Below are 16,899 nucleotides of genomic sequence, written 5' to 3'. Positions count from 1 at the left end.
TTTTCGTATTGGAATTTTACAGTATTTCACTAGAACCTCACAAGGTTATGTTTAGCCAACAGTTTGTTGCTTCACTCGTCCGCGTCATAAGCTGCTGCATGAAAGTCTTAGAGTTTTCGTATAATGATCATTGCTAGCTGACTTTTAATTATTAATTTTTATTTAAAAAGTACTTGTTGATACGACTGCAACAAACAATTAAAAAATATGGCGGGCGTTGAAGAGCAAGAAAAGTTGTTAGAAGATGCAATTGGAGTTGTCAAAGTACAAGCACTGCAGATGAAACATTGTTTAGATAAAGCAAAATTGATGGATGCTTTGAAACATGCTTCGACGATGTTGAGTGAATTACGTACGTCACTGCTCAGCCCTAAAAGCTATTATGAGTTATACATGGCAATCACCGATGAACTTAGGCATCTGGAACTTTACTTGTTGGATGAATTTCAGAAGGGCAGGAAGGTGACAGATTTGTATGAGCTGGTGCAATATGCAGGCAATATTGTTCCGCGATTGTATTTGTTAATCACAGTTGGTATAGTGTATATAAAAACTAATCCGTGTCTGAAGAGAGATGTGCTGAGAGACTTAGTCGAAATGTGTAGAGGTGTCCAGCATCCATTGAGGGGTTTGTTTTTGAGAAATTATTTACTGCAGTGCACCAGAAACATTTTACCTGACAATCCTGACGACAGTAATTCCGATGAAGGTACAGTTCGCGACAGTATAGATTTTATTCTGATGAACTTTGCAGAGATGAACAAACTTTGGGTTCGCATGCAACATCAAGGTCATAGCCGCGAAAAGGAGAGAAGAGAACGCGAAAGGGAAGAACTTAGAATTTTAGTTGGTACTAATTTAGTTCGTCTTAGTCAGTTGGAGTCTGTCACGTTAGATAAATATACAAAACTTGTGCTTCCTGGGATTCTGGAACAAGTGGTTAGTTGCAGAGATGCAATTGCGCAAGAGTACCTTATGGAATGTATTATCCAAGTGTTTCCTGATGAATTTCACTTACAAACATTGAATGCTTTTCTAAAATCTTGTGCAGAGCTCCAAAATGGTGTAAATATTAAAAATATAATTATTTCTCTGATTGATCGTCTAGCAGCTTTTAGTCAGAGATCAGATGGTGTGGGTGGTTCAGGAAGTCCCAATCAAATGTCTGGAATCCCACAAGATATTCAATTGTTTGATGTATTTAGTGATCAAGTATCAACCATTGTACAGACAAGACAGGATATGCCTTTGGAGGACATTATATCATTGCAAGTAGCATTAATTAATTTAGCTCACAAATGTTACCCTGATAGAGTGGATTACGTAGATAAAGTGCTTTTGAATACTCATCAGATATTTCAGAAAATTCAAACGGAAACTCTGGAATTCAATAGTGCTGTTTCAAGAGAATTATCAAGACTTCTCAAAATACCAATTGATAATTACAACAATATCTTAATGGTACTGAAACTGAAAAATTACCGTCCACTGTTAGGCTATTTTGATTATGAAGGAAGAAAGTTATTAGCTACATATATAGTATCTAATATTTTGGATTACGAAACTATGATTCCATCCCCAGACCAAGTAGATGCAATATTGCTGATGATTGCTCCACTCATTCAAGATCAGGCTGATCATACAGTTGAGGATGACCCTGAGGAGTTTGCAGAAGAACAGGGGCTGTTAGGTAGACTAATACATTATTTCAAATCAGATATTGCTGACGAACAATACATGATTCTCAGTACAGCGAGGAAACACTTTGTTACTGGAGGCAGTAAACGAGTTAGGTATACACTTCCTCCAATTATATTCCAAGCATACCAGTTGGCCTTCACTTATAAAAACCTAGAAGCTGAAGATGAGATGTGGCAGAAGAAGTGTCAGAAAATCTTTCAATTCTGTCATTCAACAATCACAGCACTCATCAAAGTTGAATTGGCTGAGTTACCTCTTAGATTGTTTTTGCAAGGAGCTTTAGCTATTGGTGAGATCAGATTTGACAATTTTGAAATGGTTGCTTACGAGTTCATTAGTCAAGCCTTTTCAATTTATGAAGACGAGATTAGTGATTCAAAAGCACAGTTTGCTGCCATCACATTGATTATTGCAACATTTGAACAAATGAACTGCTTCAGTGAAGAAAATGCAGAGCCTGTAAGAAATCAATGTGCCTTATATGCCAGTAAACTTTTGAGAAAACCAGATCAGTGTCGTGGTGTTGCCACCTGTTCTCACATATTTTGGTCTGGCAAATCTCTGAATACAGAAGGAAAAGAAATGCAAGATAAAACTAAAGTATTAGATTGTCTGAAGAAGGGTATTAGAATAGCTAATCAATGTATGGATATTTCTGTACAAGTTCAATTGTATATAGAACTATTGAATCATTATATATACTTCTATGAAAAGGGTAACACAGCTGTAACTGTACAAATTTTAAATCAAGTGATATCCAAAATTAAAGATGAACTTCCCAATTTGGAAATCAGTGAAGAAACAGAACAAATACAGAAGCATTTTGCAAATACCTTGGACCACTTGAAAAATAGAATAGAATCTCCAGAAGCAGGGCAATTATATGATGGGCTTATTTTACAATGAATCGAATAATGTTAATTTGAAAGAGTTGTTATTAAATTGTTTAACAAAAAATGTAAGAATTTCACAGGAAAATCAAACATTTTTTTAGCATGAAACTTACTTTGACGTCAATTTATCGATATTGTACAAAATTAAATTTATGTAATTGTTTTTAAATTAAAATATAAAGGTAATATCTTCGATGTAAAGGTAATATCTTCAAACTTAATTTTATATTTAAATATATTTTATTTCATCATATGATGTATACAATAGAACTTTTAATAAAATATAATATCATATCAATACTGTTGTTTTAATGAAATGTGGTAAAAAGCTACAAAAATTAATAAAATCTTTAATATTCAACTATTTTTATTGTGATTTTTCAAGTAAACAGAAGATATTTACTTACAATTAAACATTATATAAAATGCATGTTCTGAGATTTCATAAAGTTCTAAATAAATAGAATTTGTAAAAAATTTTGCTACTGAAATATTTATAATTATATCAGATTACACTGAACTCCAGAGATATAATTTTTATTCTTTATATGTACATACACTCGTTAAATTAGTTGAAATTTGAATATAAAAACAATTTTAGATAATACAACTAATTCATTGATTTGAAATTAAAAAAAGAATTCTAAGTACTGGAAAAATTTTTATTCTCGTAAGATATTGAATACATGATGCACTCATTCTAGCACGCATAAATCGTATGATACATAGTACAATACAATAACCTATTTTTTTCAAGGCAGTAATACCACACTTGAAAAATTATACATCCATTCACGCTCCGTTCACTTGAATTAGTTACTCATCACTCGCTCAAACATTCACCACTCAGATAACGAGTGTACCAACTGCTTTTGGAAATGATAATGTAAATGAAGATATAATGTATAAAACAAAATAAATATCAACGACACGATGGATCTTACTATAAAGAAACAGAGATGAGAGAATTTTTCACGGCATCGCTGCAAAACATCTTCATTCGATCCGGTGCTCATTTTACAATGACTTTTACAATTGTTAATGATTCCTATTTATTCAGACGTAATGCGAAGGGCAACGATAAGTTGCGCTGATGTTCCTCGTGGCAAATACAATTCAGAGTAATAATAGTTACGCACGTTGACCATCATCACAGCCGTTGAACGGTTACGATACGTCGCCAACGAAGCATGTTCGTCGCGTGTTTTATCATACATCGACGATTCCAAAGGAAGGAGAAATCTCCAGTATGGAAGCGTCGAAATTTGCAAACACGAGGAAGTGGCTCCGTAGTAGCATCTTCGCACGAGAATATTAGTCTCTAAAGTATTTGTCTAAAGGAAGCAGATTTGCTTGTTATTTTTTATATCAGTCTAAATTGTGAAGGGGCTTAGAATTCAGCCTTGGATTATAACTCGTCTTTGACATCATCGTCGGACTCTTCGCCTCCAGTTGGTGGAGCGCCACCACTGCTGGCGTACAACTTAGCGATGATGGGCTGAACGATGCTCTCGAGTTCCTTCTTCTGCTTCTTATATTCTTCGGGCTCGGTGTCTTGATTCTCTTCAAACCACTTTATCTTCTCATCGATGGCTTCCTCCATTTTAGCCTTGTCGGAGTCGCTGATCTTCGAACCAAGCTTGTCTTTGTCCTGCAACTGGTTCTTCAGAGAATAGGCGTACGCCTCGAGCTCATTGCGAGCTTCAACGCGTTCTTTGAGTTTCTTGTCCTCGTCGGCAAACTTCTCGGCGTCTTTAATCATCCTATCAATGTCGTCAGGCGTAAGCCTATTCTGATCGTTGGTGATGACAATTTTTTCTCGGTTACCAGTACCCTTATCTTCGGCGGACACTTGAAGGATACCATTAGCGTCGATCTCGAAAGTGACCTCAATCTGAGGAATACCACGTGGCGCTGGTGGAATGCCAGTAAGATCGAATTTTCCGAGCAAGTGGTTGTCCTTAGTCATGGGACGCTCACCCTCGTAGACCTGGATAGTAACGGTGTGCTGGTTGTCGGAGGCAGTAGAGAAGATTTGAGATTTCTTGGTTGGAATAACGGTGTTTCTAGGGATGAGTTTAGTCATGACTCCTCCGACAGTTTCAATACCCATGGTCAATGGATTGACGTCAAGGAGAACGATGGCGTCAGTGTCTTGTTCGCCAGAGAGTACACCAGCCTGAACGGCAGCACCGTAAGCAACGGCTTCGTCGGGGTTGATACCTCGGGATGGCTCTTTACCACCGAAGAAATCTTTTACGAGTTGCTGGATTTTGGGAATACGAGTGGAACCACCAACAAGTACGATCTCGTCGACGTCCTTCTTGCTCATGTCAGCGTCTTCCAATACCTTCTGCACGGGCTTTAAAGTACTTCTAAACAGATCCATGTTCAATTCCTCGAACTTGGCACGGGTCAGCGTCTCTGAGAAATCTTCACCTTCGAAGAAGGACTCGATTTCAATTCTCACCTGAAATTATCAACGTCGGTCATTGCAAGGATTTAACAAAAAAAAACACTTCCGTGCAATACCGAAAAAATATTTACCTGGTGGCTGGCACTGAGGGCTCTTTTAGCCTTCTCAACTTCACGACGGAGTTTTTGAGTAGCCCTATTATCTTTACGGATGTCCTTGCCCTTCTTCTTTTTATAAACTTTGATAAAGTGGTCCATGACACGTTGGTCAAAGTCCTCACCACCCAAGTGAGTGTCACCATTGGTGGATACCACTTCAAAGACACCATTGTCAATAGTAAGCAGACTGACATCAAAAGTACCACCTCCTAAGTCAAAGACCAAAACATTTTTCTCTCCTTCTTTCTTGTCTAAGCCATAAGCAATAGCTGCAGCGGTTGGCTCATTGATGATTCTCATAACTTGCAGACCAGAGATGGTACCAGCATCCTTTGTGGCCTGATAATTTATAGAATAACCAGTAAGTATTATATACTAAAAATAAATGTAATGTTAGATAATTGTTGGGCAATTTACTTGTCTCTGAGCATCATTGAAATAAGCAGGGACAGTGACAACAGCATGAGTGACTTTCTTGCCAAGATAGGCTTCTGCAGTCTCTTTCATTTTGCCCAAAACCATAGCAGAAATCTCTTCAGGAGCAAAGATCTTGTCACCCTGGGTAGTTTGAACTTTGATGTGTGGTTTGCTGTTCTTTTCAACAACCTTAAATGGGAAATACTTGACGTCATTTTGCACAGTTTGATCTGTCCATTCACGACCAATGAGGCGTTTGGCGTCAAAGACTGTATTTTCTGGATTGGTAGTCAGCTGGTTCTTGGCAGCATCACCAATTAGACGCTCACCATCAGCAGTAAAGGCTACATACGATGGAGTGATTCGGTTACCTTGGTCATTGGCAATGATTTCTACACGTCCATTTTTGTACACGCCCACACTGTCAATTAATTAAAAATGTTTTAAATTTGTGCTTTTTATAAACTTGAGTATGTGAGAAAATTTAAAAGACAAGAATGACTTACCATGAGTATGTAGTTCCTAAATCTATACCAATGACAGTACCAATGTCTTCTTTTTCTTTTTTCTCTTCTTTGGAAGCAGCAATAGCTGCAACCAATCCTATCAATAATAGGGCAGTTGCTCCCTTCATCTTTCTTTTGTTAAAAACTATCTGAAAAACAATGAACGTATCACGTTAGTACACATATTGTAAATAAAATTATCAAATTACACTTTTATAGATAGCTAAAAATCGCATGGAACAGAGCACTGAATAGCTATGGTATGATGGAAGTATCTAGAAAAGGTCTGCTTGGAATTTCTTTTATTCCGAGTATATATTAATTTCGAACTTAACATACACGAAGTATTTCGTAGACAATATAATTTCGTAGAAATATAATTTTTACATGACAGGCGATTTTTAGCAGTGAAATGTGATCTTGATAAATATAGGAAAAACCGAGTACAGCGCCGAAGTGTCATTCCTTATGAGAGGATCCACAAGATTTACCGTAATTCATGATTCTCGTATAGAAAAAATTGTAAGAACAATTGTTTAAAACCCATTTTGATTTTTATTATACGATGATAATGAGTTTTACAAAATCACAAAGAGCAAAAATCAATATGTATGAAAACATTAATTCGTAAAAAATAATAATTTTGAGGTTGAAATTTTGGAGGCAGCGTCTGTTAACCGTAAAATGGCTTCAAAAGTTATGGGATTAAAATACAAGTTAAAATTAATACTTCAAATAGTCAACAGGATCTGCCACGACGAATCCTCGATGTGTTAGGATGTGCGACAGTTTGCCATGAAATGTTTACACGAAAGAAAAGAGGGGTTTGTCAAAGTAAAATCAAATGACCTCAGCAGTACTCACCGACAATGAGTTCAGTAATACTGCAATGAATAATGTCAGTATGTCACACACAAAATGAAAACTGACGTTGATTCGTACTCAAGACTTAATCTTATACGTTACGTTTGGTTGCTGATGTGAGACTGATCGCGGAGCAAAAGCGAGCGCCGGAATATTAACGGGAAATCCAAGTCGTGGCCGGTCGCGATTGGTGCTCGAGGATACGTGGTAGTCGAATGCTCAGCGGCGAACTGCCAGTGTTTCCTACAGTTGGCTACCGACTATTGGCCCACGTCACGATGCCACTCTACTCCACGTTTGTTCTCGAAGCTTCGGGTATGAACGTGATTGGAGGAGATGTGAAACAGACACGTATCTCGCGAAATCTTTTGCGGGCGGTTTAGGTGCCACGGATCTACAGCGCGTAAGTTATCGCATCTGTTTTCCTTTCGGAGCTTTACGCCTTCGAAACGTTTTGTCGAAAGATAATGATGCAATTTTTCGGTTCCGGTTGGATGTAGAACTGTTCTGGAAAGGTTGATGATTAACAACTTTGTTATTTTTAACCTTATTTTTTTATTAATTAAATTTTTTATTTATGGAAAATATTTAAATTTTATTTTTATTTAATTTTTCACTAAACATTTTTAAATAATTAAAAACTATTGTTTTACGATGTATAAAGAGCAAAATATTTTAAATCGAGTTATTTTTTATAATTCACTTTCTCTTATCAGTGAGCAACTTCATAAGTAAATTTGTTTCTGCGATTAAAAATAATACTATCTAGAATGAAATTGATCTTGACCTGACTTTATCAAGAAAAAAAGTATTTCTTAAAAATCACTAGACAAACTACGTGTCTGTTTAGACGCATGCGCCCGTAGCGTAATGCTTTGAAAAATAACGGGATCGTTCCGGATAAAACATCATGTAATAAATGCCGTTAATTCCGTTTCATTGACACGGTCTAAAGCGTGGGCATTTCTTCACCTTTATTCATCACAGATTACTTCATATGGTATCAGGCAGAAAAACTGTCAATGAAATTTTCATATTTTATATTATAAGAACCCTGATTACATTTACAATTCACCACATTTACCATTTTAAGTATACGCTTCTATACGTAAAAAGTTATGATGTTTCAAAAATAATAATTATGTATACAGACAATTGATTAAAATTAACATGTGTTAAGTAACACAGTCAAAGTTTGTCGCAAAAAATGAACATCGAGAAAATATTATCGGCTCTGAAATAAAATTATGCAACACCATAACTTATAGATAGCCTCTTTTTTTATAATAAGTTTAAAACTATTCAAAACAAATAACAAAACTATTCCGAAAATTTTTTCTGAATAATATAACTAATGAAATATTTACTTAACAAAATTTTTTCGGAATAGTTTTATTATATATTTAATTTTTTAATTTTAGTATTTGCTCTTTGGTCGCAGCAAGTCCAAAATTAAAGGTGTAAAATAAGTTATTATACAATCAGCTCCAGCTCTTCTCATGCAGAGAAGTACCTCTTTCAGCACGGTTTCCAAATTAATGGCACCGTTTTGTGCTCCATGATAAAGCATAGCATATTCTCCAGATACTTGATAAATGAACAATGGATATTCTGGGTGCGCGTTTTTTGTTTGTTTGACGATATCTAAGTAAGCTAGTCCAGGCTTAACCATCAGCATATCAGTGCCTTGTTCCACGTCTCTTGCCTGAAAAATGTTTGGAATGGATAAAACTTTTCACATTTACAATACAAATGAAATTCATTTTTAATATTTAGAAATAAAATAGCCTAGACGTGATTTTTAATCTATCAAAAAGTACACATCACTCTCAACGTTTTAAAATGACGTTATTAAAGTGTATAAAAGCTTTAACGTTATCAACATAGGAGCAACCATTTAAAATAATTTGAAAATATATTACGAAATTGTTACGTTGCGCACGATGCTACAATCTTTTCATTAGAGCTCAAGTTTCCATGACGAAAATTGATAACAAATTTAATTTGATGTAATTAAGTTCTTAAAATAAAATTATAAAATTTTATACCATTTACAGTATTTAAAGATCAAAGAAGCAAAATATAGTTAGCAAAGTAGAAATCTTTTTTAACATTGGAATTTTAGTTACAATAATATTTTAATATTCTTACAGAATAAGCAAAAGTAAAAAAAATAATGGATAAATATTACATACTGCTGCTCTAGCTGCTAATCCACTACTACCGGAAGGTAATTGATAACATTGCCTATCTCCAAATTTTGGAGCTGAACCAGATGCATCTCTGAATGGTCCATAAAAGCCAGATGCAAATTTTACAGCATATGATAGGACAGACACTTTATTTGATAAGTCAGCTTCAGCTAAACCAAATTTAATAGCTTTTATCCTTCCATCCATCATGTCAGATGGTGCTACAATATGAGCTCCTGGAAAAATACAAAAATGATGTTTATTTACGTGAGTTACTTTTATTCCATTGTATAATAGTAGATAATATATCACATTTGTACCAGCTTTTGCATATGCAACAGCAATATCTGCAATGCGTTTGATACTAGCCTGATTGTCAATAGTGCCATCACTATTTAGTATTCCACAATGTCCATGATTAGTGTAAGGACACAAACAGACATCACAGGCAATAACTAAATTAGGAAAGGAATTCCTAAGTAAAGGTAAAGCTTGAATTACTGGATTGTTCATACTATCAGCTTCACTCCCTCTTTCGTCCTAAAAATTTGTTATTTAATATAATGTACAATAGGTAAACTAATAAAACTTTTGATTTGAAAAATAGTTTACTTGTTAGTCAAAATAAATTACATTAAATCAAATTGAATCATTTTATAACATTAAATAATAGTGTTGTTTTGTGAGATGATTGAGTAAAGTTACTATATTTAAATTTTTATAATAAGTTACAATATATAATCAAACAGAAATAATACATGTACCTTTTTCAAGTTATTTGCTACCCCAAATAATAAAATGGATTTCAATCCTTTTGCAACCAGAGGTTCTAATAATCCTTTAAGTTTATTTATTCCATATCTGTTGATTCCAGGCATACTCTGGATTTTAGTAACTGCATTTGGTTCATCTCTAATTATCAAAACATACTTTATGTGAAAGGTGCTTTTACACAAGGAATTATGATAATGACACTTATGTAACATTTTCGAAATGTCATTAATCATTTATTCAAAATGAGCATTCGAATACTTTAATTTTAAAGTACCGCTGATTCAGTACTTCAAAATCTAACAAGTTTTCCATTCATGATTCAACTATCGCGATATTATCATGCGGTCGATAGAGGTTATGTTTATGTACTCACAAAACGAAAATAGGAAACATCAAGTTTTCCGGAGAAATGTCAACGTTGGGTGTCTGCCAGTGCCTTAAAACAGGGTGAAAATAACCGCTATGTAAAATTTGTTTAGATTCTATTCGATCCATCTTGATTATTTCTTTGATGTCTTCGTGATTATTATTCTCTCACGTTTTTCATATGCTATCGGAATCGGATGATATTCTGTTTTATTGGCACCATTGGGGCTTAGGCCCCGGTCCTATAGCTACGTATGAATACGGACGGATACGGACGCGAATCGCAACTCTAGTAACATCACTAAAAATATCTAGTTCGATTATTTAGTACCAACAATACCGGTAGTGAGCAAAAGTAACTGTTGTTTAAAACTGTAGCGCCGAACGTACCACATTTAATGAACGTTTATCTAACCTTTACATTATTGCAGTCTATAAAATGGCAAATGATAGAGAATTGATAGACTTTTAACTACAATTAGTGGAATTAGGCCTTAATTTTTTGAAAGAAAGTTTTTGTAAACAGTGAGAGTTGATTATGCGTGAGAACAGTGAGTCTTATTGAAGATGTTGGATATGAGTCTATTAAAAGTTATAGGATTGAGGGTTATTTTGAATCCAGAGGCATCTGTGAGTTTCATCGGCTCGATAAAAACTGTAAGGGTCCATATTAGCCTTCGAGTAGCTATTTGTTTTTTCGCTTTTGCTCTCTAAAAGTTCCGAATCCTTCGGAGAGCCGGATGTGTCACTAGCCTGAAAGAAGTTATATAGGGAGACCTGACAGAATTAACTGCGTTGCCGTCGGCAAATGCGTCGCTCTCTTTTTTTCTTTAACACAAATCTCCATAACAAGATTTTTATTAGTTGTGGTCGCTAATATAGATTTCTTGTTCTTTGGATTTCGAAGTTATGAGAAATGCGCAGTGGGTACTTTTTGAAATTATTTGTTTGATTTTTGTCGCTAGTGACATTATGATTCCTTTTTTTGATTTCGACATTTGTGAAATGGTACTCGCAGGTACTCTCAAAATGCTTGTAAGCGTATGTTTATCAGAAGCTAGGCGGCCAAGGGCCGTCTGAAAAAGGTTATGAATGTTTGATAGGGTTTGCTTGCTGTGTGTAATGATTAATGAAAAAAAAAAAAAAAAAAGAAGAGTGATGTGAGAAGGTGAAGAATGAAAAAAAGTGAGAAATGAAAAAGAAAAAATGTAAAAAGTCATCTGGTCAAATGCCTTGGCAGTCGCAGTGTCGCAGCGACACTCCACTGTCGGTTGATATGTCGTCTGATGTCTTTTATCGCGGGTCAACGGCCAAAAAAATGCATGCACAGCTTTGATTCTTCTGCACACGTTTGGCTTTGATGGGTGTAAACTTTTGTTTCGTTTTCTCAATTACTCAATTGAACTCGATATAGAAAGTCGAGAGATAAGCAGTGCTGTGTATTTGAGCAAAGCAGTCGAATTATCGCAGAAACCAAAATTATGCAACTCGAACAAAACGGGCAAATTGCATTTTGAGACTCTTAATGCGTGTCGCGTGATTAGAGATTAATTAGTTGTATGAGAATTTCGAACGATCGTTTTTATTATTTATCAATAGAAAGTACTTGCGTTGTGATACGATACATGATAACAAAATAATGCCGTTGTAGACGAAGTTTGCTATACTCGTAAGGGGCATGGAATTGAATGAAAAAATGGGTCTTTAACGAAATGAAGATTGTCGATGTTGTATACTAGTAAAAATAAGATTTATTAGTCAGTAAAAAATGGCTTATTTAATTAAAAAATACTTATAGGAAAAGTATGATCTCGTCATGAAAAAACTTGGAAGGCCGCTTATTTACGGAAATACTTATGAGTATAAGTAAACGGACGCGCATGAATAACGCTTGACTTGCGCGGTATCTCGTGGCCACTTTTGGCCACGCGCACGTCGTGCAATTCGATCGGCTTCTAGTGTTTGGCGGAGGCGTGTTTGTGCGGCAGGGCGTAGCGTATCTTCTCGTAGAACCAAGGGTCGCCCCACTTGATGTAGGTGTTCATTTGCAAATAATGGCGCAGCTCCTGGTCTTGTATCCGCGCGGGGTCGACGTCGCCGTAAAGCACGACGATCAGTCGCGCGCACTTGTCCCTGAGCGCCCTTTTGTGAGCGGCCTGGAACTCCAGTTTGCCCCACTCGCTGTCGACGAAGTGCCGCGAGAGCACGATTATCGTCCGCCTCGATCCCTCGACGCTGCGCTGGATGTTGCTGGGGATCCAGTCGCCGGCAAGCCAGTCTCGGCCGTGGATGCACAGCTTGTAAGGCCTGGGTCCGCTCTCGAGCTTGCCGACCAGCTCCCCGACCACGAACTGCTCGTCCTCGTGCGAATAGCTGACGAAGGCGTCCCAGATCTTGTCCTTGTCGAGCTCCTCCTCGGTCACGAGCCACAAGCACAGATTCTTGGAGTAGAGGTAGACCTTGACCTGCTGCTGGTAGTAGAAGAGCAGAGCCAGGCCGACGGCCAGCAGCAGGGCGAGGAGGGCGGTGGCCAAGCTCGTGCTCACGATCAGTTGGACGGGCCGGGGGCAGAGATCGGCGGGCTGCAGGTCCGACAGGGTGCGGTTGGTCGCCGAGCAGCTGACGTTGTGGCGCTCGGGCAGCAGCCGGTAGTTGTTCTGCGCGAAGTTCAGAAGGGCCAGAGCCTCGCAGTCGCAGCCCCACGGGTTGTCGTGCAGCGTCAGCAGGCTGATGTTCGAGCCGCGCGCGATTCTGTCGAGTAGCTGGTCGTCGATGTGGCTCAGCCTGTTGCCGTCCAGCCGGAGCACCTGCAAGCCAATGCTCGTCGTGAGCGAGTACCGGAGTGACGGACCACCACCTACCTTCAGATTCGGCGAAATCAGGTCTTCGTCGAGGCGACCGATGAGATTCCCAGCGAGGTTCAGCGAGCGAACCTTGTCGTAGCCGTTGCCCAGCAGGCTCGGCGCGAGCGTCAGGGCATTGGCGCTGAGATCGATCTCCACGTAATCCGCGTTGCCGAGGACGATGAGGGCGGGAGCCTCCGTGAGGTTTCTCGCGGCGCAGTCCAGGATCAGGGTGCGGTCGACCGGCCTGAGCCAGCAGTCGCACGCGCCGTTGGCCGAGCAAGGGTCGCCGGAAGCCGCGGTCGATTGCCCGTCCCGGTCGAGAATGCACTTGAGCTCGGGCGTCTTGAGCGACAGCAGCCTGGTGCCTCTCATGTGCTCCGGACCGTCGCAGGCGAGGTGCTGCACTTGGAGCGTGACAAAGTCCAGCGCCGCGGGCTTCAGCTCGCCGTTGGTGTACCGCAGCAGCGAGTACAGCTGACAGTCGCAGTAGATCGGGTTGGAGTTGAGGTTGACGGTCACCTGGCGCGAGTCGTGTTGCTCGGCGGCGATGTGCTCCAGGCGCGTCAGGTCGATCGTCGATATGGCGTTGTGCGTCAGGTCCACCTGGAGCTTGCTCGAGACGAACTGCAGATCCTCCGTCTGTCGGCACAAGGCACTCGCGGTGAAAATCGAACAACGTTCCTCGCTGCCGCGAGCCCGGGGGGCCTCCCTCCTTACCTGCAGGTACTCCAGCGAGTTATAAGACAAGTCGAGTTTTCGCAGTTTCACGTGAGATACAGTCCAGTCGCCGTATATCTCGCTGATGTTGTTGTGCGACAGGCAGAGCTCCTCCAGAGATTGGCAGCCGTGAAAAGGCGACAGCTGGCCGAACATGTCGAACGTGTCGGTGCGCAAAGTGAGCCGATTGCGAGAGAATTTGGCGACTCGCAACGCGGCGAGAGAAACGAAGGCGTCGACCGCGATGTGCTGCAGGTCGTTCTGTTCTATGTTGAGCTCTCGTAAGGCATCCAAGCCATGGAACAAGCGCCTGTGAACACGTTCAACCTTGAGTGCTGTCGTAACACGAGAGACAGTTAAAAAAATACCTTTAATCAACCAAACGAGCATCGGCAAAGAGAATCGCAGTTTTCAAGTCAAGCAATTTTCGATCGGAAAGTCAAATAAATATTTCACTGATAAAAATACAGCTAGCATTGGTCTAACACGGGTAAACGACACCACGGTGACTTTTCAATAAAGCGATCTCACACGGAAAGCGCGTTTCGGCTGATTAGCAAAGAAAAGAAAAGGGGCGATAAACGCGAGATCGGACAGAGAAAACTGACTCGTTGATGGATCTCAGATGGTTCCTGGAGAGATCGAGGAAGTGCAGCCTGTTGAGCTGCGAGAAGGCGCGGTCGGGAATGAACTGCAGGTCATTGAAGCTGAAGCTGAGCCTGTGCAGCTGACGCGCGTCCTTGAGCAGATTGGCCGGCAGAGTGGCGAGGTAATTGCGATTCATGTTCAGCTCGACAATGGCGTCTGATCCCCAGATCAGATTCTCCGGCACGCTCAGCAAGCCCATGCGCTCGAGCGACACTGTCCGCAGCTGGCGCTGATCGGCGAGCAGCCGGTCGGGCAGCCGGCTGATGTTCACGCGGTTGTACATGAGCTTGACCACCGTCAGGTTGCGATTGCGGGAGAACAGCTCGGCGGGCAGCTCGCTGAAGTTGTTCATGCCGAAGTTGATGACCTTGAGGTTGGGCAGCTCGTGGAAGACGTCGGCGGGCAGAGCGCGCAGCCGGTTCATCTTAACGTCGAGGGAGAGGAGCGAGGAGAGCCCGCGGAACGAGTCCCGCTGCAGGGCGCTGATGTTGCTGCTCCACGCGTTCAGCAGCTCGAGGCTGTCGAGGCCGGCGAACGCGCCCGGCCGCAGCTCGTGCAGGTCGTTCTGGCTGAGCTCCAGCGAGACGAGGGCGCGCGCCCGCTCGAAGAAGCCCGTCGCCGGCAGCTTGAGCCGCGTGCCGCGCAGCTCCAGCTGTATCAGGTTCGGCAGACCTGCGCCAACAGACAGCAAACGGGGAGAGTCTCGTGGCGGCCCGCGTGGACCGCGCGCCCGCGGCCGTGGCCGTGGCCGTGGCAACTCACCGTGCAGCAGGTCCACCGGCACCTCTCCGAGCTCGTTACCGGTCAGCACGAGTCTGCGCGCTTGCGGGAAAACCTCGAGGTCGGCCCTGCTCACGTTGCCGCGCAGCTTTTCGATCTTCAGGGACTCGACGCCGGTCACGCCGAGCCGCGCGACGAGCTCCTGGCTGTGCCTGGCGCCCGGCAGCCGGCAGCCGGCGTAGCTGAAACTACTCGCGTTGCCCACGCGCAGGCTCACGCCCGCGAGGAAGTCCGACCAGTGCGGCGAGTTGACGCACTGCACGCGCAGCGAGCTGCCGCTCTGTACGGTCAGGTCGATGGCCGAACCGTCGCGGTCGCTCGTCACGCAGTGCACCAGGTGCTTGTCCTCGCCGTCGTCCGAGTCCATGCAGTGGCACGGCAGGTTCGCCGGGCAAGCGAACGCCGAGGCAGACACGGCGTAAATGCCCGACAGCAGTATCGACAATCCTAACAGATTCATCGTCCAGGCTGGCTCGTACTGTTTCTCCCGATCCTTCGGTGCAACAGACCAATTGAATAAACGCACGAGTTGTGCATCCACTTGGCGACTACGCTCGTATCTAGTCTCATGGACGTTGTATCACTTCGGTTTGTCGAGCGAGTCCCAACGTCACGTGCCAAAGTAGAATTCCAATGGAATACATTGAAAAACTCGCGTATATTTAATTACATTTTGGTTTACTTGCTGGCTTATCGATCGTTAAAAAGTAATTTTCTCGAGGCACGGAAGCAACTGCGACTTACCTTTCGTCGATTCTCCAAATCACGACGACACCATCAACAACAACAACGACGACGAAGCGAAATCTCGTCGACGTGTCAACAAATAAAATTGAGCGTAGCCGACAGTCCTAGCAGGGAGGATCAGTGCCCAACGGCCGAGCGCGCTCAACTGAAGAGGAGCGTCAGCGGCACACCTATTTCTACCCTCGGTCAAACTACCTCCGTACCCCTCCACCGAGTTAGCATTCGTTGCTGCTCGAGTCCCATCGGCAAGTGCGCCGGGATACGCGTCATTTTTACCAGCGCTGGCGAATTGACAGCCGAAAATCCCTCGTCGACGATTGGCTCTCGCGTGCCGCGGATTTGCTGGCTCCGTCGTTGTTGTCAATACGATCGGCTAGGCGGCTCTCGACTAGCACGCCGTTCGAGCCTGACATCATTGGGACTCTGCTCTGCATCCCCCGGTGCAAATGCGAGCTGCAATCGAGACAAGCTCGCTGATCAGCGCACGCGTCGAGACGCGTTCGACATTTCGGCGTCAGTCTCGAAAATCCTCTCAATAGCGCCGTGCACGTTCAATCGGAGCTCCTCTCCCGGCTAAATAATCCGCGCTAATATACGTACACGCACGCGTATCCTCTTTACGACAATACGTACGTCGTGCTCGTACACTTTCGCTGATCGAGTTCCGTCCCATTGGCTCACCAATGAATGTCCACTCATTAGGGATGCGCACTACAATAAAAGACAGTTTGCTGCCGCCGATGTGTTTTCGCAATTGGTCGAACCGCGAACGACAATCGTTATCTCCCGGCGAACGATAAGAAACGAAGTGCCCCGATGTCATCGACGAATACGCTGACCGATCGTTCTTAGCTGTCACAGTATGCGTCCTATT

At 41.8% G+C, this 16,899-nt stretch overlaps 3 protein-coding genes and 1 long non-coding RNA gene across 4 annotated transcripts; 2 read left to right on the top strand and 2 right to left on the bottom strand.

The window, feature by feature from the left end:
- Positions 1-64: 64 nt before the first annotated feature.
- On the top strand, positions 65-2,871 carry LOC131664453 (vacuolar protein sorting-associated protein 35). Its single transcript, XM_058935548.1, has one exon. The coding sequence runs from the start codon at positions 208-210 to the stop codon at positions 2,605-2,607; it is 2,400 nt and encodes a 799-aa protein (XP_058791531.1). The 5' UTR covers positions 65-207; the 3' UTR covers positions 2,608-2,871.
- A 100-nt stretch (positions 2,872-2,971) lies between these two features.
- Positions 2,972-10,504, bottom strand: LOC131664665 (endoplasmic reticulum chaperone BiP). The gene is given in 9 exon segments (XM_058935967.1): positions 2,972-5,064; positions 5,142-5,507; positions 5,586-6,006; positions 6,092-6,188; positions 8,435-8,660; positions 9,151-9,383; positions 9,468-9,687; positions 9,912-10,059; positions 10,295-10,504. Coding segments are annotated over 9 exon segments (2,895 nt in total). The 5' UTR covers positions 10,417-10,504; the 3' UTR covers positions 2,972-4,002.
- Positions 6,962-9,612, top strand: LOC131664666 (uncharacterized). The gene is made up of 4 exons (XR_009301960.1): positions 6,962-7,358; positions 9,109-9,185; positions 9,276-9,414; positions 9,489-9,612. It is a non-coding gene; the product is annotated as an uncharacterized LOC131664666 (long non-coding RNA).
- Positions 10,505-12,026: 1,522 nt separating the features above from the next.
- LOC131664441 (protein toll-like) lies at positions 12,027-16,290 on the bottom strand. The gene is made up of 6 exons (XM_058935526.1): positions 16,023-16,290; positions 15,261-15,771; positions 14,459-15,170; positions 13,851-14,160; positions 13,149-13,772; positions 12,027-13,094 (listed from the first exon to the last, which is right to left on the bottom strand). The coding sequence occupies exons 2-6, from the start codon at positions 15,736-15,738 to the stop codon at positions 12,243-12,245; spliced, it is 2,976 nt and encodes a 991-aa protein (XP_058791509.1). The 5' UTR covers positions 15,739-15,771; positions 16,023-16,290; the 3' UTR covers positions 12,027-12,242.
- Positions 16,291-16,899: the final 609 nt, after the last annotated feature.

Source organism: Phymastichus coffea, unplaced genomic scaffold (genome assembly GCF_024137745.1).
Source record: "Phymastichus coffea isolate CEN01 unplaced genomic scaffold, Cenicafe_Pcof_1.1 PCOF00044, whole genome shotgun sequence".
NCBI lineage: Eukaryota > Metazoa > Arthropoda > Insecta > Hymenoptera > Eulophidae > Phymastichus > Phymastichus coffea.
The sequence above is the reverse complement of the archived record's forward strand: the minus strand, read 5'-3'. Positions and strand labels throughout refer to the sequence as shown.

Coding starts and splice junctions, on each gene's coding strand:
- LOC131664441 (XM_058935526.1), bottom strand. CDS start 15,738: ATGAATCTGTTAGGATTGTCGATACTGCTGTCGGGCATTTACGCCGTG. Junction 14,161..14,458: donor CATCTGAGATCCATCAACGA/GTCAGTTTTCTC, acceptor ACGTGTTCACAG/GCGCTTGTTCCATGGCTTGG. Junction 13,773..13,850: donor ACTCGCTGGAGTACCTGCAG/GTAAGGAGGGAG, acceptor TTGTGCCGACAG/ACGGAGGATCTGCAGTTCGT.
- LOC131664453 (XM_058935548.1), top strand. CDS start 208: ATGGCGGGCGTTGAAGAGCAAGAAAAGTTGTTAGAAGATGCAATTGGA.